This window comes from Lactuca serriola, chromosome 3 (genome assembly GCF_051521515.1).
Source record: "Lactuca serriola cultivar US96UC23 chromosome 3, Lser_US96UC23_V15, whole genome shotgun sequence".
Lineage (NCBI taxonomy): Eukaryota > Viridiplantae > Streptophyta > Magnoliopsida > Asterales > Asteraceae > Lactuca > Lactuca serriola.
The window spans coordinates 47,840,647-47,860,483 of NC_136410.1; the positions used below are offsets into that span (position 1 = coordinate 47,840,647).

Consider the following 19,837-nt stretch of genomic DNA (forward strand, 5'->3'; position numbering starts at 1 on the left):
CGTTGCATTCATGAAACTAAAATGAGATTGCATTCTTCTACTGATTTTGATTTTTGCGACATATTCATCTTCCGAGTATAGCGAAGGCCAAAAGGCCCCAAATTTTTGGCTCGCTTTGAGCCTCCAAAATGATTGAACCGCCCATGACAAAGAGTTATCTTTAACCATACACCTACCACATTCTCAAGAAGGAACCACCGGTCCGGGCTGGACCTTGGCCGTGTCGCGTGTTGGATGGTGAATTTTAGATCTGTGTGCGGGTGGGTTTCCGAATATTGGTGCAACACTGTAACCCCTAAACGTTTTTCCCCCTTATCTCCTACTTTTTGTGCACCTTTCTGAATAGTCACTCTCCTCTTCGTGTGTTGCATTCCTGGATGACTCTGCACTGCTAACTAAAACCCTCTCCCCTATTTTACCTTCTCACTCATGAAGCCAATGGTTCTTGGTGAATGAGGTGAGAGTCCTACCTTCTCTTCTTCAATGAATTCTACATTCACTTCCCAAATCACTTCCCCAAACCCCTTCACACCTTTCCTCAAGACACCCTCCTTCAATTTCTGTTCATTCCCACAAACACAACATCATAATCACCGCCGTCGGCGATGGCGGTCTCATACACCTTTAACTGTTATCTCCTTACATAATAATAAAGCCGATGTTCCCTTACAACTACCCACCAGTGCCGGCATTCAATCCACAGAGAAACGTCAGGATAAAGTATTGTTATCTAATGTAATTACGCGAATTTCAAAGCCGATTGTTTTTACGGTTTTCTGGATCGTAATTGGGTTATGTCCAAGTCGAGGGTTTCACCAAGCACCTGCAATTGCCGCCCCAGTGACCAGTGAGGCGTTGAAGACGAGGAAAAGCAAAAGTAAGCAAGGAGTGAGCAACTGGAAAGATCATGAGTTTTCTGATTATACAAGGAGGTTACTTGAGACTGTTTCTAGGCTAGTTAGGATTATAGAGGAAGTTAGGTCAGGCAATGGGGACTTGAAGAATGTGGAAGCAGCATTAAAGGATGTGAAATTGAAGAAAAAGGAATTGCAAGATGAGATTATGACTAGACTTTATGCAGAGTTAAGTGTTTTGAGGGGAAAGAAAATGGAACTGGATAGAAAGTCAGGGGACATTCTTGATTCCATGATGAAGTCTAAGAGAGAGAAAGATAGGGTTCTGGAAAGAGGTGGGAAAAAGACGACCAAGGAGCAGGTGCTGGCGGAGTTGGATGAGTCTATTAGCTACAAAGAGAAGGAGTTTATGGAGACTTCAGAGGAAACAGATGAGATTGAGGATCAAATGTTGAGGAGAGAGACCATGACCTTGAGCATTGGTGTTAGGGAACTTTGTTTTATAGAGAGGGAAAGCATCACCCTGGTTGAGAATTTTATTCGGCAAATGAAGCAGAAAGATTCCGACAGGTAAATATTTTATAATGTTTTTATGTATGTATGTATATGTATATCCGTATATGTATTATGTATATATGTATGTTTTTGGTGCTTAAGATTACTGATTATGTGCTTGCAGGGTGCCTAAAAGCTCTAATACCAACCTTTCTAGACCTGAAATCAAGAAAGAGCTGCAAACTGCACAAAAACAATTATGGGAGCTAATGGTTCTCCCAAATGTTGTGGGCAATGAGGATTTTGAATATCCATTTGATCAAAATTCCATTGACTTCAGTCAACGCATCAAGCAATCACTTGCAGAGTCAAGAGAAATGCAGAAGAATCTGGAGGCTAATATAAGAAAAAAGATGAGGAAGTTCGGTGATGAAAAGCGTGTTATTTTAAACACCCCAGTTGATGAGATTGTGAAGGGTTATCCAGAAGTTGAAATGAAATGGATGTTTGGAGCTAAAGAGGTTGTGGCTCCAAAAGCTGCTCGTGCTCATTTGTTCCATGGATGGAAAAAATGGCGGGATGAAGCTAAGACAGATCTTAAAACAAAACTGTTGGAAGATGTTGAATTTGGTAAAGAATATGTTGCTCAGAAACAGGTAATGATTTCCTAAAAGAATATTCATATTTGCACTTTGTATTTTGATTTATAGATCTTTACCATAAAAAATTGTAGGAAAGAATCCTTTTGGATCGTGATAGAGTGTCATCAAGAACTTGGTATAATGAAGAAAGAAAAAGGTGGGAAATTCAACCTATAGCTATCCCATATGCTGTGTCCAGAAAACTAGTAGAAAATGCAAGAATCAGACATGACTGGGCTGCAATGTATTTAACACTAAAGGGAGATGACAAGGAGTTTTATGTCAATTTGAAGGTTATTCTACTTTCTCTATATATCTTGATCATACATCATTGTAGAATCTGACATTTCAAGATTCTGATTCAAAATTTTTATGTCAGGAATTTGACATGATGTTTGAAGATTTTGGAGGAGTTGATGGGTTGTATCTAAAGATGCTTGCCTCAAATGTTCCAACTGATATTCAGTTGATGTGGATCCCTTTTTCAGAGTTGGATATCCGCCAACAATTCCTCTTGCCAATACGTCTCTCTCGCCAGCTGTTAATTTGGTTAGGAAAATTTAATCTTAGAGATTTATCCGCTGTGAACATGGTCATTGACTGGGTGCATAACATGAACAAAGAGATTATGGCTATAATCGTATTTCCTATTCTGGATTTTCTAATTCCTTACCAGGTAATCCTTATAAGTTATAACATCTTGCATGAATTTATATAATATGGTGTTACTGTTAATTAAGTTTATTTAATGCTCTGTTTTTTCATACAATTGGAACAGACATGGTTGGATTTAAGTAGGTATACAGCCATGAAAAAGTTTCTGAATTGGAAGATAAAGGCAGAGCGGGAAGTTAAATCCCTAAATGAAGGAGAGGAGTTCAATTGGTATTTTTTGTTTGCAGTTAGGACTTTTATATATGGATATATTTTATACCAAATATTCCGATTTATAAAAAGAAAAACACCCAAGATTGGATTTTGGCCAAAACGCAAAAGTGTGAACATGCAGAAGCTACGAAGGCTGGTATGATTCTTTCTTCTAGAAGTTTCTCTACATCTAACCACATACTTTTTAAACTTTCTTAATCAAGATCACATATTCATGATCTTTATGTTGCTATGCAGAAATACTTTTTCCGGGCTAGATTGCAGAGAGCAAAAGCTAAAAAGAAGGAAGGTGTTGACCCTATCACCCATGCTTTTGACCAGATGAAGGTTGATACTTGAACCCAAAACACATGATGATGATGATGATGATACTTTCTTTTCTCTTATTTATTCACATGAGTACATGACACTTTCTTTCTTGTTATTTAGAGAGTGAAAAACCCTCCTATACGTTTGAAAGACTTTGCAAGTGTCGAGTTCATGAAGGAAGAAATAAATGAAGTTGTGGCATTTTTACAAAACCCTCGTGCCTTTCAAGAAATGGGTGCTCGTGCCCCTAGGGTATGTAATGTAGCAATGTATGTTGTTTTCTGTTTCTGAAAATTGTTATATACATACTGGTTTATTATAGAAAATGGTGTTATGTGGTTGAATTGCAGGGAGTTTTGATTGTAGGTGAGAGGGGAACAGGTAAGACTGCACTGGCTTTGGCTATAGCTGCAGAGGCTAAGGTTCCGGTTGTTGAGGTGAAGGCCCAACAATTGGAGGCTGGTTTATGGGTCGGGCAGAGTGCATCCAATGTTAGAGAACTCTTCCAAACTGCCCGAGATCTGGTAATACTTTTTGTGTTCATTGTTTCTTTTATGCCTTTTATGAAAATATTTGGACCAATATGAATGTATTTGTAGGCACCTGTGATCATATTTGTGGAAGATTTTGACCGGTTTGCTGGTGTGCGTGGCAAGTTTATACATACTATGAAACAGGATCATGAGGCTTTTATCAATCAACTGCTTGTGGAACTTGATGGGTAACTTCTTGTGGAACTTAATTAATTTCTGATTCCATTCAAGAATTCCCCTTCTGATCATGCAGGTTTGAGAAACAAGATGGGGTTGTTTTAATGGCCACAACACGAAACCTGAAACAAATTGATGAAGCTTTACAGCGTCCTGGTCGAATGGACAGAATATTCAATCTTCAAAGACCAACACAAACTGAAAGGGAGAAAATACTTCAAATTGCTGCAAAAGAAACCATGGACCCCCAACTCATTGACTTTGTTGACTGGCAGAAGGTATAAGTAACTCACATCTAATGACATCAATTTTTTTTTTCCTAACACCTTTCTACCTTTTTGTGTTCAGGTGGCTGAAAAAACTGCTTTTCTACGTCCTGTTGAACTCAAACTTGTTCCCATGTCCTTGGAAGGCGCTGCCTTTAGGACTAAAGTCCTTGACACAGATGAACTCATGAGCTATACTAGCTTGATTGCAGTAAGAAAATATTCCAGCTTTAATCATTTATGTGCATACTTTTTCTCTTTGTGCTGACTATCTCTCACAGACTTTCAGTGGTAGTATTCCCACATGGTTAAGGAAGACAAAACTCGCAAAGGCAATGGGCAACATGGTGGTTAATCATCTTGGGTTAACATTGACCAAGGAGGATTTGCAAAATGTGGTTGACTTAATGGAGCCATATGGTCAGATAAGCAATGGGATCGAGTATCTAACCCCTTCCATTGATGTAAGTATATTCCTATTTGCTAGTTCTATTAGTCAGTTTGAATGTTATTTATTTATATGGATTTTTCTGTTTTAGTGGACAAGAGAGACAAAGTTTCCACATGCTGTTTGGGTTGCGGGCCGTGGACTTATAGCTGCTCTTTTACCAAACTATGATGTGGTTGATAACTTATGGTTAGAGCCTTTGTCTTGGGAGGTATGGATTTTATTTATTTTTAATTCTTGTACGCATTTACTTTTTTGTATTTGTTTATAAGTAAAGAGTAAAGAGTAGTGGTTTTGATTCAGGGAATTGGGTGCACGAAGATTACAAAGGCTAAAACAGAAGGTTCCAGGTTTGGAAATGTTGAGTCCAGATCATATCTTGAAAAGAAGCTTGTGTTTTGCTTTGGGTCGTATGTTGCATCCCAGATGTTGCTTCCATTTGGAGAAGAAAATATTCTTTCTTTATCTGAATTGAAACAGGCACAGGAGGTAAAGTTTTATGCCTTTTTTTTAATCTTTTACTACATGATATCTGTCAACCAAATAGTTTGATAATATATGGCATTCCACTCTACTTAAAAACAGATAGCTACAAGAATGGTGATTCAGTATGGGTGGGGTCCGGGCCCTGACGACAGTCCAACAGTTTATCACCATGGGAATGCAGTGACCGGTTTAAACATGGGGGACAATCATGAATATGAAATGGCAGCTAAAGTTGAAAAGGTAAGTAAAATCTTTCATCTTTGTGATGAATGATTGTTAAAAAGTTAGATTAGATGTCTAAGGTTGACATGATGGATGGGATATGTTGGTGTTTTGTGCAGATGTATGACTTGGCTTATGAGAAAGCAAAAACGATTCTTTGGAGTAACCGGAATGTTCTAGAGAAGATTGTTGAGGAATTGCTGGAGTTTGAGATCTTGACAGGGAAGGTAATGAATGTGGTTTGGTTTCAAAATCTATCAAAAGTTATGTAAAAGGCTATGATTGATTGTTATGTTTATGTTCATGTTCATGTCCGTGTTAGGATCTTGAAAGGATCATTTCAGTAAATGGTGGGATTCGAGAAAAAGAGCCATTTTACCTTGAGAAGTTCCATAATGAAGAGGTGCGAATACAATGCTCTCTAATATATTTAATATTATTATAGTTGGTCAGAGTTAATTTGGTTTAATTTGTATGGCAGCCTGTGTTTGGGAGCTTGCTTGAAGATGGGAATGGCCCACAAAATGCCCTTCTATCTGCAGCAGCAAATTAGGGCTATTATTATTTTTTGTTGTTTATAAATTATAATGGTGTATGTATATTAAGGTCTTAAGGTTGAGGTGAGTTTTGATGATGGTCACAGACTGTATGGTCTAATAGTGTAGTTGTATTGTATGGTAGAGAGATAGAGGTGTAGTGGCATTATGAAGGCGAGAGAAAGGCACTCATTTTCATTTTTCTAAATATTTTATACAGATTTTAGTTAACAATTTTGATAATCCTTATGGGCCTTGTTTTCTTCATTTTATCTATGACATGGATAGAGCAAATGGGAGGAAGAATAGGTTGATATTATCCCGGAATAAAGTGGCATTGGGCTTTCTCTTATCCTTTCATTATGAAATTGACTATCTGTGCTAACTAATTGAATTATATTTAGATAAAAATGATATAATTTATATGATTGTTATTGATGTTGAGCATATTGATGAAGCAACCTAGCTGGAAACATTGATTCATGGGTAAGTGCAAAAATGACAAACAGGACCAAAAGAAGTCCACCTTCAAACATCCATTAGTTTTGATCTATCCGACAAAACAAAAGGTCTCAATGGACCAAAAGCTTCTAACAAATAGCCCAAGGTGGGTTGCCACACATCATCTCCAAATATGACCGTTCAGACACTCGATGTACGACTCATTTCCAATTTTTGATTTATTCCATTTTAGTGACATTGTTGATTTCTATTGTTCCATGATTGTTTTAAAAACAAGAAACTAATCGGTACACTTTACCATATACATTCAGTTGAAATACCCGAGAAAATGAAAATCAGCATGCAGGCATAATCAAAACGACCAAAAGATGGTTTTAAAAACAAAAAGAATACATACGAACACGTGTAATGAATGAAAAGAGAAGGCGTGCTAACGAGTTATGGTCTCTATAAACAAGTCAACATTATCATTCATATCCTTAGATAAGAACTTCATGCAAATCGGGGGGCTGACCTTGGCCAAAGCCAATATAGACTTTGGCACAGACCAGAGCCCCTCACCACATATCAAACCAGAAGCCACCGCCGGTCCAAAAGCCTCGGAATCTGCTTTGTTCTTGGTCTCCCATATAAAAAGTATGAGACTCCCGAGACACATATCAATGGCGACAGAGGATCCAGTCATGTAGAAAGGAATGGCTATAGCCATTGGAACCGGAATGAACCGGGCCCACTTCTTGGGGGCAATGTCTCGGGCCACGTTTATAAGTATCGCAACTGAGAAAAACCCGCAGCAAAGCGACAAACAGTGTTTTGGGAGCGACCCGAATCCTTCAACCCCCAAAATCGCAAGGTTTCTAAACACGGTGGCGGTTGGAGCAGGGTATTCAGACCCTGCAACCCCGAGATCCGGGAAAGCTTGGTAGTAGATCCAGAACACACATGGAGCAATCACACACCCCATTGCGGTTCCAATCACTTGGCTCACAAACATAGACCGGGGTGAAGCCAGGGTCATGTAACCCGTCTTGAAATCCTGGATCAGGTCCGAAGCCGTTGACACAATATTCAACATCACACCACAAGCAGCCAGCCCAGCTAAGACACCACCCTGCATCTTCCCAGCCCATTCCCCGATCACAAAAATCGCCAATTTCCCGTAAGTAGATGCCAACGACCAGTCAGTAAGCCCGCACCCATACGCATTACAAAACGCTAATGCAGGGGCAAATGCGTAAATCAAAAGCACGTGGTACCATTTCAGTGGTTTGAATATTTGAGGGAGGGTAACTGTGGCAATTGCAGCTATGCCCAGATACCCTACCACAGCCAACCATGTTGGAATCTGATCCTTCATAAACACCTCTTTTCTACGTTGATCATCGAACGAGATTTCCTTGTCATCGGGTCCCACGGGAAGAACTGCACATGATTTTTTGTTCTGGATCTGGTTATATAACTTGTGGAAAGTGTTTCCGAGTACTTTCAAAAAGTTGTAGAGTCCATCTCCAAGGATTAGGGCTATGGCAGTGAAAACCTGCAACAACAACATTATTGCTTGGTCATGAAATCAATGGTGAAGAAGAATTAATTACGTACCCTGTAACCCTGGATGCCATGGAAGTTACCGGGCTCGAGACCTGATTCGTACCAGTCGCCTTCTTTGGTCTCGATGATGGGCCACAGGATCCCCCATGAAAGGAATGTACCAAGCAACAAGGAGATATTTATAAGGTATGGACAGATCATCCCTACCCCAATATACATAGTTGAGAAATCAAAGAAAAACCTAAAGAAAAAAAAAAATCAACCAAAAAGAAACAGTTACAAACATTATTTCTAAAAGTTTGGACACATTCAACATTATTTTTTGTCTTAAAAATATATCAATATTGATATATACAAGAATAAAAAATTACTACTTTATCAATATTGATCTTTTTAATGGTAAAGAATAAACTTCTTATTATAATTAATTTTTTTTGATTTTAAACAAGCGTTGAAATTGGTTGTCAATGTTCCTAGGTTTTTTGTGTTTCTCATTTAAACAACTGTTAAAAAAAATCGTTAGACTGGGTTATCGATATATTTTTCATACACAAAACAAAAGAGTAAAAGAGTAATTACATGTTATCGTAAGCTTTGAGTCCAAAAACAGGGAAGCTCTGAAAGCCACAATGATCCCCAGAGGTGAAGAACCATTGAAAGAAACTCCATAAGAAGCTGATAGAGAAGAATCTCCCTAATTCCCTCACTTGTTGCCTATCATCAAGAAATTTTTATTAATATATTCATGCCCGTTGCTTTTTCTTCAAGAAAATTTTGTTATGTTAGGGATATTTTGGATGACTGAGAATTGAAAAGGTCATAAAAACATCGGATCCGGATATTAAAATTAAAAATGAAAGGAAAGAATTGAAAGAGGTTGATTACTTGGCAAGCTTGGCACCCTGGGGAGTGTGGAAGCTGTTAATGAGGTGAGCAGTTGCAGTTCCACTGGGGTATATGAGCTTGAAGTCAATGATCATGATCTGTAAAATTAAACCATGCATCCATGCATCAAATTAATTAATATCTTTTAAAATTAATCTTGCTTTTTTGTTATCGTCCCTCATGATCAAGAGAAGTCAAAAGTTACGTAGAAACTATTCAAAACATAGACGTACGTGTGTTTGATAAAATAGTAATGCGTAATTGGATTTAATTTAATTTACCTTTCTGAGAGGAACGACAGAGCAAAGGCCGATGAAACTAACGATCAACAGAAAACAGATCATCCAACCTAAACCCGGGTTCTTCACGTTCATATCTCGTTGAGGGGAGTTAGCATCAGATGATTGTGCTGCAACAGTATCACTCATTCCAAATAGATAACTCCCAAATCCACCTGCACCCATGCAACAACGTACAATTAAAACTAATTTCACATATTAGTTACTTAATATGCACTTTTGATAGAAAAAAATGTAGTAATTAATAACGTGCATGTTAGTTGTATAAGTACGTACGTACCACTAAATGCAATCCCACAAGTGGCAACGACACACGTCTGAATAATGGTGTTCTCCTGCCTTGTAAACGTATCATCCTTCAACATTCCAGACTGCTCCAACACCTTTGTCCATGCCTTCACCATGAAAAACCCTAACAAACCCGCAGCTACATTTAGCGATGGGATGATCCCTGTCGTCAGATTCAGCTTCATCACTATAAAACTAAACATGATGCCCAACATCGCACTCACCACAAATGCCCTTAACGTCAACTGCTCCTTCCACGGTGGAATCGCTGTGTCCTTAAACATCATCTCTACCGAATCCATTTCCTTTCCCTTATTTGATTCATCATCGTCTGTTTCCGCTTCCGTATCCAGCAAATATTGCTCGTTGCTTTTTCCCATTTTGTCCCCAATTTCAAGCTCACCACTTTTCTTCATGCACGCCATCTTGACTTTAATTGATGTATATATCACTTCTTCTATATGATTGGATTCATCTTTTGAATGCGTATATATAAGAACATACCATGATTTCTAGGTGTCGTAATAGAATTTACATTATATGCATGTGCTAATTAATTTTTTTTGTCAATTGATATCCAGATTTGGGATGGGTGTCAATGATCTGATTGAAACCTGTCAGAAAGGTCTCTCATACCCAAACACCAGATTTGAAGAAAAAATACAACTTTTATGGACGCAATCTCTCGAACAGCGGAACAAATATATATATAGATCCAACAACGTACTGAATAACACGATCAGTGGTTAGCTATGTATATTGAAATCAACGAACAAAGCGAAGACATTACAATGATGCGGTGAGATGAAGAATAATGAGAAAACCTTTGACGTCGTTCCCTGCTCTCTCTCCTCTCTAAAGCTTTTCAACAAAAAATATGTGAATTAAATTAATTCACTTTACAATAAAGCCCTTTTTTCGCAAGTTACAAACTGCATCCTTGCACTTTGCTTAATAGCTACCTCCGCCTATGCAGTCCAAGAAAGCTTTAACAACCACTTTAAGCCCAACAACATTCCTCTATTGCACAACTAGCCCATGATAACATAAATAAACATGTTGAATCAGTTTCAAAAAGGCTATTAAGTATTAACTCAGAGTATGTTCTTTATTGAGCTAGGAGAGGGCTTTATATAGCCTAAATTACAACTGAAAAGACGCAGGAAAGTTTGGTTCTCAAAATGATTATGGAAGTAGTGTAATATATATGTCAAAGGAATTCGGATATGGATGAATTGGAATCGGTTATGTGTTTTAAACACCGACTGAAATCTATCTTATGTTTACTTCGCAGATTTGTTATAGGAATTTAAAGGTAAACAATGTAATATTAATTACCAAAATACATTTTTATTGGTGTGGGTGTGGATGTAGATTTGGGTATGGGTGAATTGTTGGCATGGATGTTGGTGTGAGGGTGGGGAGGTTTTTGTAAAGGGAAAATACCAAAAAAGTTCAAAGTATTATACAATTTGGTTGGCAAAACTCTTAATTTTTTTGGTAGATAAAAATCATAAGTTTTCGGAAAATCTTTCATTTTTAACTTTTTATCCGGTAATCAATGGGTCATCCATTTTTTTTTAAATGAAACGTTTTCTAAAAATTTATGGTTTTTACCTAAAAAAGTTAGGGTTTTTGCCAATATACCAAACTGTAGCATCCAGAAACTTGGAGGTATTTAAACTAATGTATTTTGGTTTTTGGGCAGTACCGCGTCATGGTGAAGGCATTCCATAACGTGGTGATGGGCATTGTGTCATGGATTTTAAATGGCCGCCACAACGTGACAGCCTATAGTCATGACGTGACAACTATTTAATGAGAAACCTTAATATTCGGAGTTTGCGCCTTATTTAAAGGAATGTGATGGTTAGGGTTGCTCACCCTCAGCTTCCATCACACTCTCTCAACCTCCAAGAAAACCTTAACCTCCATTGTTGCTCTCTAAGCTTTTTGTGTTGATTTTTTTGGGATTTGAAGAAGAAGGAGGTGACTTATAGACTTGGATTCAACAAGCAACTCATTTCACCATCTTATTGTGCACCTTCTAGACTCTTTTAAGTCCCCAAGTTCCAAGCTTTTTGATTATAAAGTGCTAGATCTTGTATTTTGTCCCATTTTCTTCTTGATCTTGTTAGAAGAGATGGAGAGATTTCATAAAGGTTGCAACTTTATGAATCCCTGGATCCTTTGGAGTAGTTCATAGTTTGGATCTGAAGTTTGATAGTTGGTTTGTTCCATGCAAAAGATTTTGGTTATAAAATCCCATTTTTAACCTAAGTTGAGTCCAAGGCTTGCATTGGACATGCAAGTCTATAAAACATCAATCTTTAGGATGGTTTTGGTGTTATAAGCTCTTGTGGAGAAAATGAGCTTGTGAATTAAAGGATTAAGTGCTTCTTGATTAAGTCCATGTCATTTCTTAGCCTTTTTGGATCTAGGACTTGAGATCTAAACCTCTTGGTACAAGATATGGTTTTCACATTTGTTCTGATTTGCAAGAACTAAAAGAAAGTGATCTTCACCTATTACCAATATTGGAACTTATAGTCTAGTGCTTAGTAGTGATTTTAGGATTGATTTGTTGAATTATTGTTATTCGTCAGAAATGACACGAAACATTATTTCTTTTCATGCATTGTTCAAACAAGGTTTTCAATATTATTTTTATGATTTGAATGGATTGATTTTAGCTTATAAAAATGGTGTTTTTATGTTTAAAGCTTTACCTTGTGATGGTTTGTGTTAAATAGCGAGTTGTGTTGATAACTTGGGCAATAGTGTATTTCACATTGATTCGTCTAATGGTGTAGACAAAGCATGCTTTTGATATTGTCGTCTTGGAAACATTAACAAGAAACACATCACCCAACTCCAAAATGATGGAGTATTAGAATCGTTTGACCTAAGGTTAGATGATGAGTGTGAGTCTTGTCTTTTGGGCAAGATGACAAAATCACCTTTCATTGTGTGTGGACCCTTCAGATCTACCACAAGGGATGCTAATCGATTCTAGGTTATGTTTACGAATGATTATAGCAGATATGGATATATCTACTTAATCAAACATAAATTAGAAACCTTTGAAAAGTTCAAAGAGTTTAAACACGAGGTTGAGAATCAATTGGGAAGGAAGATAAAGATGTTCCAATCACATATAGGCGAAGAATATCTTAGTATCGAGTTCCACAACTATCTTAAGGAATGTGGAATAGTTTCACAATTGACTCCTCCTAGGACACCACAACTTAATGGTGTGGCATAGTGGCTTAACTGTACCTTGTTAGACATGGTTCTTTCCATGATGATTCGAGCTTCTATTCCTATTTCTTACTGGGAGTATACCTTAGAGACAACCGAACATATCCTAATATTGTCCCTACCAAGAAGGTTTCCAAAACACCTCACGAGATGTGGATAGGGAAAGCTCCCTTGCTTGCCCATATCAAGGTCTGCGGTTGTGCAACTTTCATTATACGAGAGACTCATGACACGCTAGAACCTAGAAGTGAGAGGTTTATTCTCATTGGTTACCCACAAAAGTCTTTTGGATACTTGTTCTACAAACCTAGTGAGAACGTGGTCTTTGTTGCTCGAAGAGAAGACTTTATTGAGAAAGAGCTCATATTCAAAGAGGATAGTGGGAGTGCAATTGACCTTGAAGAAATTTAGGAGTCAACCAGTGAAGGAACCTTAGAAGACACTAGCTCTCAACCAAAGGATGAGATTCTTGTTGAGCCCATTGAAAATTCATTACCTCTTCGTCGATCTACTAGGGTTAGAATGCCACATTCGTTCTATGGTTTTCATATAATGTCAGATTGTGACACATTTATCAAGGATGGTACACTGATAAATTTGGATGAGCCAACTAACTACAAGGAAACAATGACGAGCCTTGAGGATGCTAAGTAGAATGGGGCAACAAACAGCGAGATTAAGTCCATGTATGGTAACCAAGTTTGGAATTTGGTTGGTCATGTACCAGGTCGAAAGACACTTGGGTGCAAATGGATCTTCAATAAGAAGACCGAAATGGATGGAAAGGCATACACTTTCAAGGCATGACTCGTTGCGAAGGGCTTTACTCAAACTCAAGGGATTGACTATGATTAGACATTCTCACCAGTCGCTAAGATAAAGTCTATCAGGATAATGCTTTCCATAGCTGCATTTTATGATTACGAAACATGAAAAATGGATATAAAAACTTCTTTCCTAAATGGGAAGTTGGCTGAGGATGTTTACATGAGCTAGTTAGAGGGTTTTGTACATTCAAAATTTCCTAATAAAGTGTGTAGGCTTAAGAAATCCATTTATAGATTGAAACACACATCTCGTAGCTGGAATATTTCATGAGAAAGTCAAAGAGTTTGGTTTCTCTAGGAGTGAGGATGGGTCATGTATGTATGTCAAAGCTAGTGGGAGCATCATGACTTTCTTGGTATTGTATGTTGATGACATACTCCTTATGGAAAACGACATTCTGACCTTGTAAGAAGTGAAATCTTGGCTTGGAAAGTGTTTCGTCATGAAGGATCTAGGGAAAGAAACTTATATTCTTAGGATAAGGATTATGATGGATAGAAAGAAAAGACTTATTGGTCTTAGTCAGAGTATATACATGGACAAGGTACTAAAACGGTTTAGTATGGAAAATTCCAAGAAAAAGGAACTAACCATTCATAGTATTGTTAAGTTGAGTAAGACTTAAATCCCCAATACTGATGAAGAGATAGCTGACATGAGTCGAGTCCCATATGCATTGGCTATAGGCTCAATCATGTATACTGTGACATGTACTCTCCTTGATGTGTCTTATTCTTTGAGCATGGTTAGTTGACTTCAAGGAAATCTTGGCAAAGCTCATTGGACTGTAGTGAAGAACATTCTTAATTATTTGCGAAGGACAAAGGAAATGTGTCTAGTCCTTTATGGCAGTGATACATTGAGAATGATTGGATATAGTAACGCCAACTTTCAGACATATCAAGACAACTTCTATTCTCATTCGGATTGGATGTTTTTGTTAAAAGGTGGAGCGGTTACTTAGAAAATTCCAAATATTGGTTGATTCTACTTGTGAATCATAGTACATCGCAGTGAGTGAAGTGTCAAAGGAAGAGGCTTGGTTGAAGAAATTTATCGGTGATCTCGGAGTAGTCCCGACCCTTCAAGAGCCAATGAAACTTTTCTATGATAATGAAGGCGCGGTTTTTTGACCAAAGAACCCAATGATGAAGGTAGATCCAAGCATATCGACAGAAAGTACCATTACATTAGACATAAGGTTAAAGAAGGTCACTTCCCGGTGAAGAGAGTATCTTCAAAAGATAATCCCGCAGATCCTTTCACAAAGGCTCTGAGTAGGTCTAAGCATAACCAACATGCTATGAGAAAAGGGTTAAGAGGTAATATTAGTTTTAGTAGTTAGTTGATAGTTTGAAACTTGTAACAAAATAAATGTAATTGATTTTGGTGATTAAATAATAGAGATTATTTATGAAATTATGAGTATGGTTACTGCCTTTTTCAAATTTTTATTCTGTGTTTCACTTTGCATGTTTTACTTCCTGAATGATTTGATTATTCGAAATTCCACAGTCGCTCTTAATTTAGGGAGTAAGTAGTGAATCAAGACTGTCATGAATTGAATTGTAGATTATCTATGGGGATTAGACATTGCAATAAGATTGCTACAATGTTCATGAGTACTTAGAAAATGAGGATTTTGAGTATTGTATAAACCTATGCTCATAAAATTACTTCATGGATTATATCATGAGTAATACTAAGACGCTAATATCTTTTATTCTTAAAACATAGATATATTAGTTGTAATTTACAAGTCGGTTGTGCATTGGTATTACGAAAACGCATCAGTAACATGATGTTATAAAACGTCGTGTCATGCATGATTTGGTGAGTAAAAGATACAAGAATATAAGTCGAAGTTTATACATTCCTTTTGCCCTAACGGGAAAAAGTGATATCTTTGGGCCCCTCAGTGATTTGGTGTTGACATTATAGTGTTGGTCCTAACCAGGACTAAATTGATGTGTTCAATTAGTAGTCTAATGAGGTCATCACAAATCGCGAAACAAAATTTTGGACAAAAAATTAGTTGTAATCCATGTCTCATGTCCATACGATATATTTAAGAACAAAGGAATATTTGATTACTTATCTTAGGGTCGACGTCTGATCAGATCAAAGTCCGACAGTTGCTTTAGAAAGCACGCTTTACTGTTTAGTTTAGAAGTTATACTTGCAATTGTAGTTATAAAGTTATCCAAGTGGGAGACTATTGTATTAGGTGTCTAAGCCAATAAAAAAATTGGTATATACTTGACTTAAAAGCAAAGTCTTTTTTATGTTGCCCTCAAAACTAGTAATTGACGGAAATGACTTTTGAAGAGATGATGATTTATTGGTATATTATATGATTAATATATAGAAATAAAAAATTTGTTAATATATTATGAGATTAATAAATTAAATAGAAATAATATTATTTAATTAACAATTAATCAGAAATTAATTGGAATTAATTTTAGGATTAATTTGATTAATTAAAAGTATAAGGACTAAAGATGACAATGTTCAAAAGTTGAGCAAAGGAAAGCTTTTAGAACCTCCCTAGAAGTGATGGTTTTGTGGGAGCTCTCTAGGGCTTCTAGAATGCCTTGGGGAGTAAGGAATGGGTAAAAGGAAACCGCCTTATTTGAGATTTTAATTTAATATTCAAATTAGGGTTTCCTTAGGATACCTTAATCACCTATAAATACCCCCTTAATGGTCTCATGATTTCATCCCCTTCTCTAAGAGTGTTAGAGCCGAAATTTCATACTCTCTCCTTTCTCCTCTAAAGTATTTCATTGCCAGGGTTTGGGTACAAGCCATTAGAGACATCATAATTTTGGTGTTAGCTTTCCAAGGGAATTGAAGAAAAGAATTTTTAATTATCTACTAAAATAATCAAGAGGTATGTAAACCCTAATCCTTGTTATTTTCGATAATAGTAGGATGCCTTAGGGTTCTTGATGTTCAATTATTTATTGCTTTCAATAAATAAAACTTAGATCCAAAGTAGGTTGCATCTGAACTTAAGGGTTAAATTTTAAACTTTAAAACCAAGGGTGTATTTTTAAAACTTTTCAAAAATACTAGGTTAATTTTTTAATAATTAAATTAACAAATTAATTTTATCTTTACCAAAAACTTTAACAATCACGAATTCATGATAATGATACAAAATTACTGATTAAAATATCCAATTTTAAACAATTAAAATGAATTTAAGGTAATTATCTTAATCAATCCATGAGACAATTATCAAAACCGAAAATTTAGGATCTGACAGTCCAACTCGTCGAGTTTGGGAAATGCACTCGTCGAGTTGATGTCAACTTGTCGAGTTCCAATATGAACTCGTCGAGTTCGATGAACATAATGACGATTATGTTCCCTTATCCTTTGAATAATTCACAATCAGTGGCGGACCTATGTGGAGAATTGGGGGTCCCGGGCCACTGCTCAATTTCCAGCTTGTAGTGTATTTTTTTTTTCTATTAGGTGCACCCGCTTGAAGTATGAGGGACACCCCTACTAAAATAGTCTGCGTCCGCCACTGTTCACAATTGCATCTTATTCAACAGAAAACTAATCTTAGGCTCTGATATCATTGATGCGTTTTGAGCATAACAACAATTCCTAAGTGTACATGCAACCCTAATGCTTTGGATATAGGTTTTCTCTATTGAACATGCAAACTTGAACACAAAAGGAGAAACCCTAGGAGAGGTATACTATTTTTGAAATTCATACAAAACTAGGGTTGGGTTACATACCTTGATTGTTATGTTGTAATAACGATGAATCCCTTGTATATTCAAGCTTGAGAATTTAGTGTCATAAGTGTAATACCTCTAATGGCTCACAAACACACAATGCAAGAGAATGATATGAGAGAGGAGGAGAGATCAAATTTTCGGCTCTAGCTTCTACCAAAAAGTAGCCAAAAATTATAACCTTAAGGTTCTTTATATAATGCACAAAGGATGCTATGAATTAACCCTAATTTCAAATATGATAATTATCCACCTCCTTTGGTTATCCATATATGATAAGATATTCTAGAAACTCTAGAATAATCTTCCATATACCATAATAAAACCGTCCACCCTTCCCTAGGAAGGCTCTGGGCCCTTTTGCTCAACTATTAAACAGTTACACTTTTAGTCCCTACACTATTAATTAATTTCTTTAATCCCAAAATTAATTTCTGATTAAATTTAACTAATAACAGGATTACTAATTAATATATTATTTCCACAACATATTAATAAATCATTAATTCCAATTTATTAATCAAATCAATTAATTCTTCCTCTTCCTCAATTAATCATCATGTCTAGTTGCACGTGTGAAGGCAACCAAAAAGGACCATGCCACTATCAATTCAAGTACATACCAATTATAGTTATGGGCTTAGACACCTAATCCAACAAAGAAGAGGGCAGTTGCATACGTATGGCGTACCGTAGGGTACGTTACGCCTACGCAAATACGGCTCCAATTAGGGATGTCAAAAAGTCTCGTGGGACCCCGTTCCCATGAGGGCCCCGTCCTGTTTGGGGGATTTTTTTTTTAAAAAAAAACTGGGGGCAGGGGCAAGGTTAACCCCCGTTTTAATTTCGGGGGCGGGGGTGGGGGTAGGCAATCCCGTCCCGAAACCCCTATGAGGACCCCGTTAATAAATTACACATATATTTACATATATTAATTATATAAATATAATAAACAATAACATGATTTAGAGCTTTCAAAATTCATCAAAAAACATGTTTTTAAGTTGTTAGTATAATGTTTTTAAGATGCCAAAACTTTTTTATTTTTAACATGTAAAATTATGCTATAAATAATTATTTGTTACCTAAGAAATAACTTCTTTTAGCTTAAATAACAACTTCTTTTAGCCCAAAAAAAGGTAGGCCAAAATCAATCGGGAGCGGGGGAACAGGGGCGGGGACGGGGGTAGGAAGGCTAAACATTTCGGGGGCGGGGGAACTGGAAAATTTTGGGGGCGGGGGCAGTGGATGCACTCCCCGTCCCGTTTGCCCCCGTTGACATCCCAAGCCCCGATGCCTCAGACGCTTGTACACCCCACGTATGAAGCCTGATTCACCTCGCTTGAGTTGACTCGGCTGTGTTGACCCGTTAACTTTAACTTTGACCAAGTTTGACCTAAGGGTATTTTGGGTATTTTGGATTGTGTTTAAGAATTGGTCATTTGGATGGATAGGTGATAGTTAGAGTTGAGATTCAGAGTCGTGACCTCATCAACTATTGTTCAAACTGTGAGGTGAGTTTCCTCACTGTACTTTTGAGTCGAAGGGACCAATTGTAACGCCCGTAGATCCGGGCTAGTCAATTTAGAGGCAATAAGTGTCGAAAACGACTTTTCGGCAAAAGATTATTTATAATAAATAGTCTTAACCAAGTTGTATAATATGTCTCAAGGTTTCCGTACATATAAAGAACGCCAAAATCCGAGTTATAACGAAGAAGTTATGACCCGTCGAAGTTTCGCGACAGAACCGGCACGATACCGGAAAGCGTAAATAGTGAATTTACGATAGAGTGAGATTTAGCCTTAGCACTCTAAACGAAAGTCGTAGAATATGTTAAACCGAGAAAATCCATAAAAAGAACGCCCAAATCTGACTTGGTATGAAGAAGTTAAGATTTTTCAAAGATTCGACTTAGCAGTGCACGACCCGAAACTTGAATTTTAGGAACTCAACGGTAAAAAGATAGATGAAAACGAAGTCCGTATGAAGGAGTTACGAATTCTTCGTGGTCATTTAACAGTCTAAACGCCTCCTATTGTTAAATTTGAGATCGGTCGAGAATTAGTCGACGGAGTCTAAAAGAAATTTGTAGATTTTGTTTTTACCTACGCGTGGAAAAAAAAAGAACGTAAAAAACAGAACCCGTATGCGAGAGTTATGATTTTTCTAAGTTTGAAGGCTGATACGCGATAGGGGGTGACGTGGCACCACCAGAATTGGACACGTGGCACCACCAGAAGGCCACCACATGCACCAACTCGGCGAGTAGGTCCCCCTACTCGGCGAGTCCATCAGATATTTTCACTATAAATAGAGGTGTCGGGTCTAGCCTCTTCTTCACACCTCCTAAACCTTCTTTCTCTCTCTACACACTCTCTCTAAGCCTCCTTAAGCCCCCTAAAGCCTAGGTAAACCCCCTAGCATCCGAAGGAAGCCCCGAGGCTCCCGGAGCGCCTGACGGCTCCGACGAGAAGAGCCTCCAGCTCAGAAACTCTGCTCTGGCGGAGCCCGGTTTCGAAGGAAACCCGCTGTAAGTGAGCTACGCCTAACCTATCTTTAGTTTAGCTTATGTTTTAATATAGTAATGTTATTAGGACCTTATAATAAGTACTTGGGCTATTATTATGGGTTATATAAGTATCTTTTA

At 37.3% G+C, this 19,837-nt stretch overlaps 2 protein-coding genes across 2 annotated transcripts; one reads left to right on the forward strand and one right to left on the reverse strand.

Annotated features, from left to right (window-relative positions):
- Positions 1-279: 279 nt before the first annotated feature.
- EMB2458 (FtsH extracellular protease family) lies at positions 280-6,098 on the forward strand. The gene is made up of 18 exons (XM_079030090.1): positions 280-1,424; positions 1,534-2,005; positions 2,083-2,283; positions 2,370-2,666; positions 2,769-3,014; positions 3,116-3,205; positions 3,308-3,439; positions 3,538-3,711; positions 3,787-3,908; positions 3,974-4,175; positions 4,246-4,374; positions 4,445-4,627; positions 4,703-4,822; positions 4,915-5,100; positions 5,197-5,337; positions 5,439-5,546; positions 5,642-5,722; positions 5,801-6,098. Exons 1-18 carry the CDS (start codon positions 484-486, stop codon positions 5,870-5,872), a joined length of 3,897 nt encoding a protein of 1,298 aa, XP_078886216.1. The 5' UTR covers positions 280-483; the 3' UTR covers positions 5,873-6,098.
- Positions 6,099-6,646: 548 nt separating this feature from the next.
- LOC145092178 (putative metal-nicotianamine transporter YSL7) lies at positions 6,647-9,925 on the reverse strand. Its single transcript, XM_079030091.1, has 6 exons — positions 9,330-9,925; positions 9,032-9,204; positions 8,751-8,848; positions 8,445-8,579; positions 7,917-8,106; positions 6,647-7,854 (listed from the first exon to the last, which is right to left on the reverse strand). The coding sequence occupies exons 1-6, from the start codon at positions 9,760-9,762 to the stop codon at positions 6,748-6,750; spliced, it is 2,136 nt and encodes a 711-aa protein (XP_078886217.1). The 5' UTR covers positions 9,763-9,925; the 3' UTR covers positions 6,647-6,747.
- Positions 9,926-19,837: the final 9,912 nt, after the last annotated feature.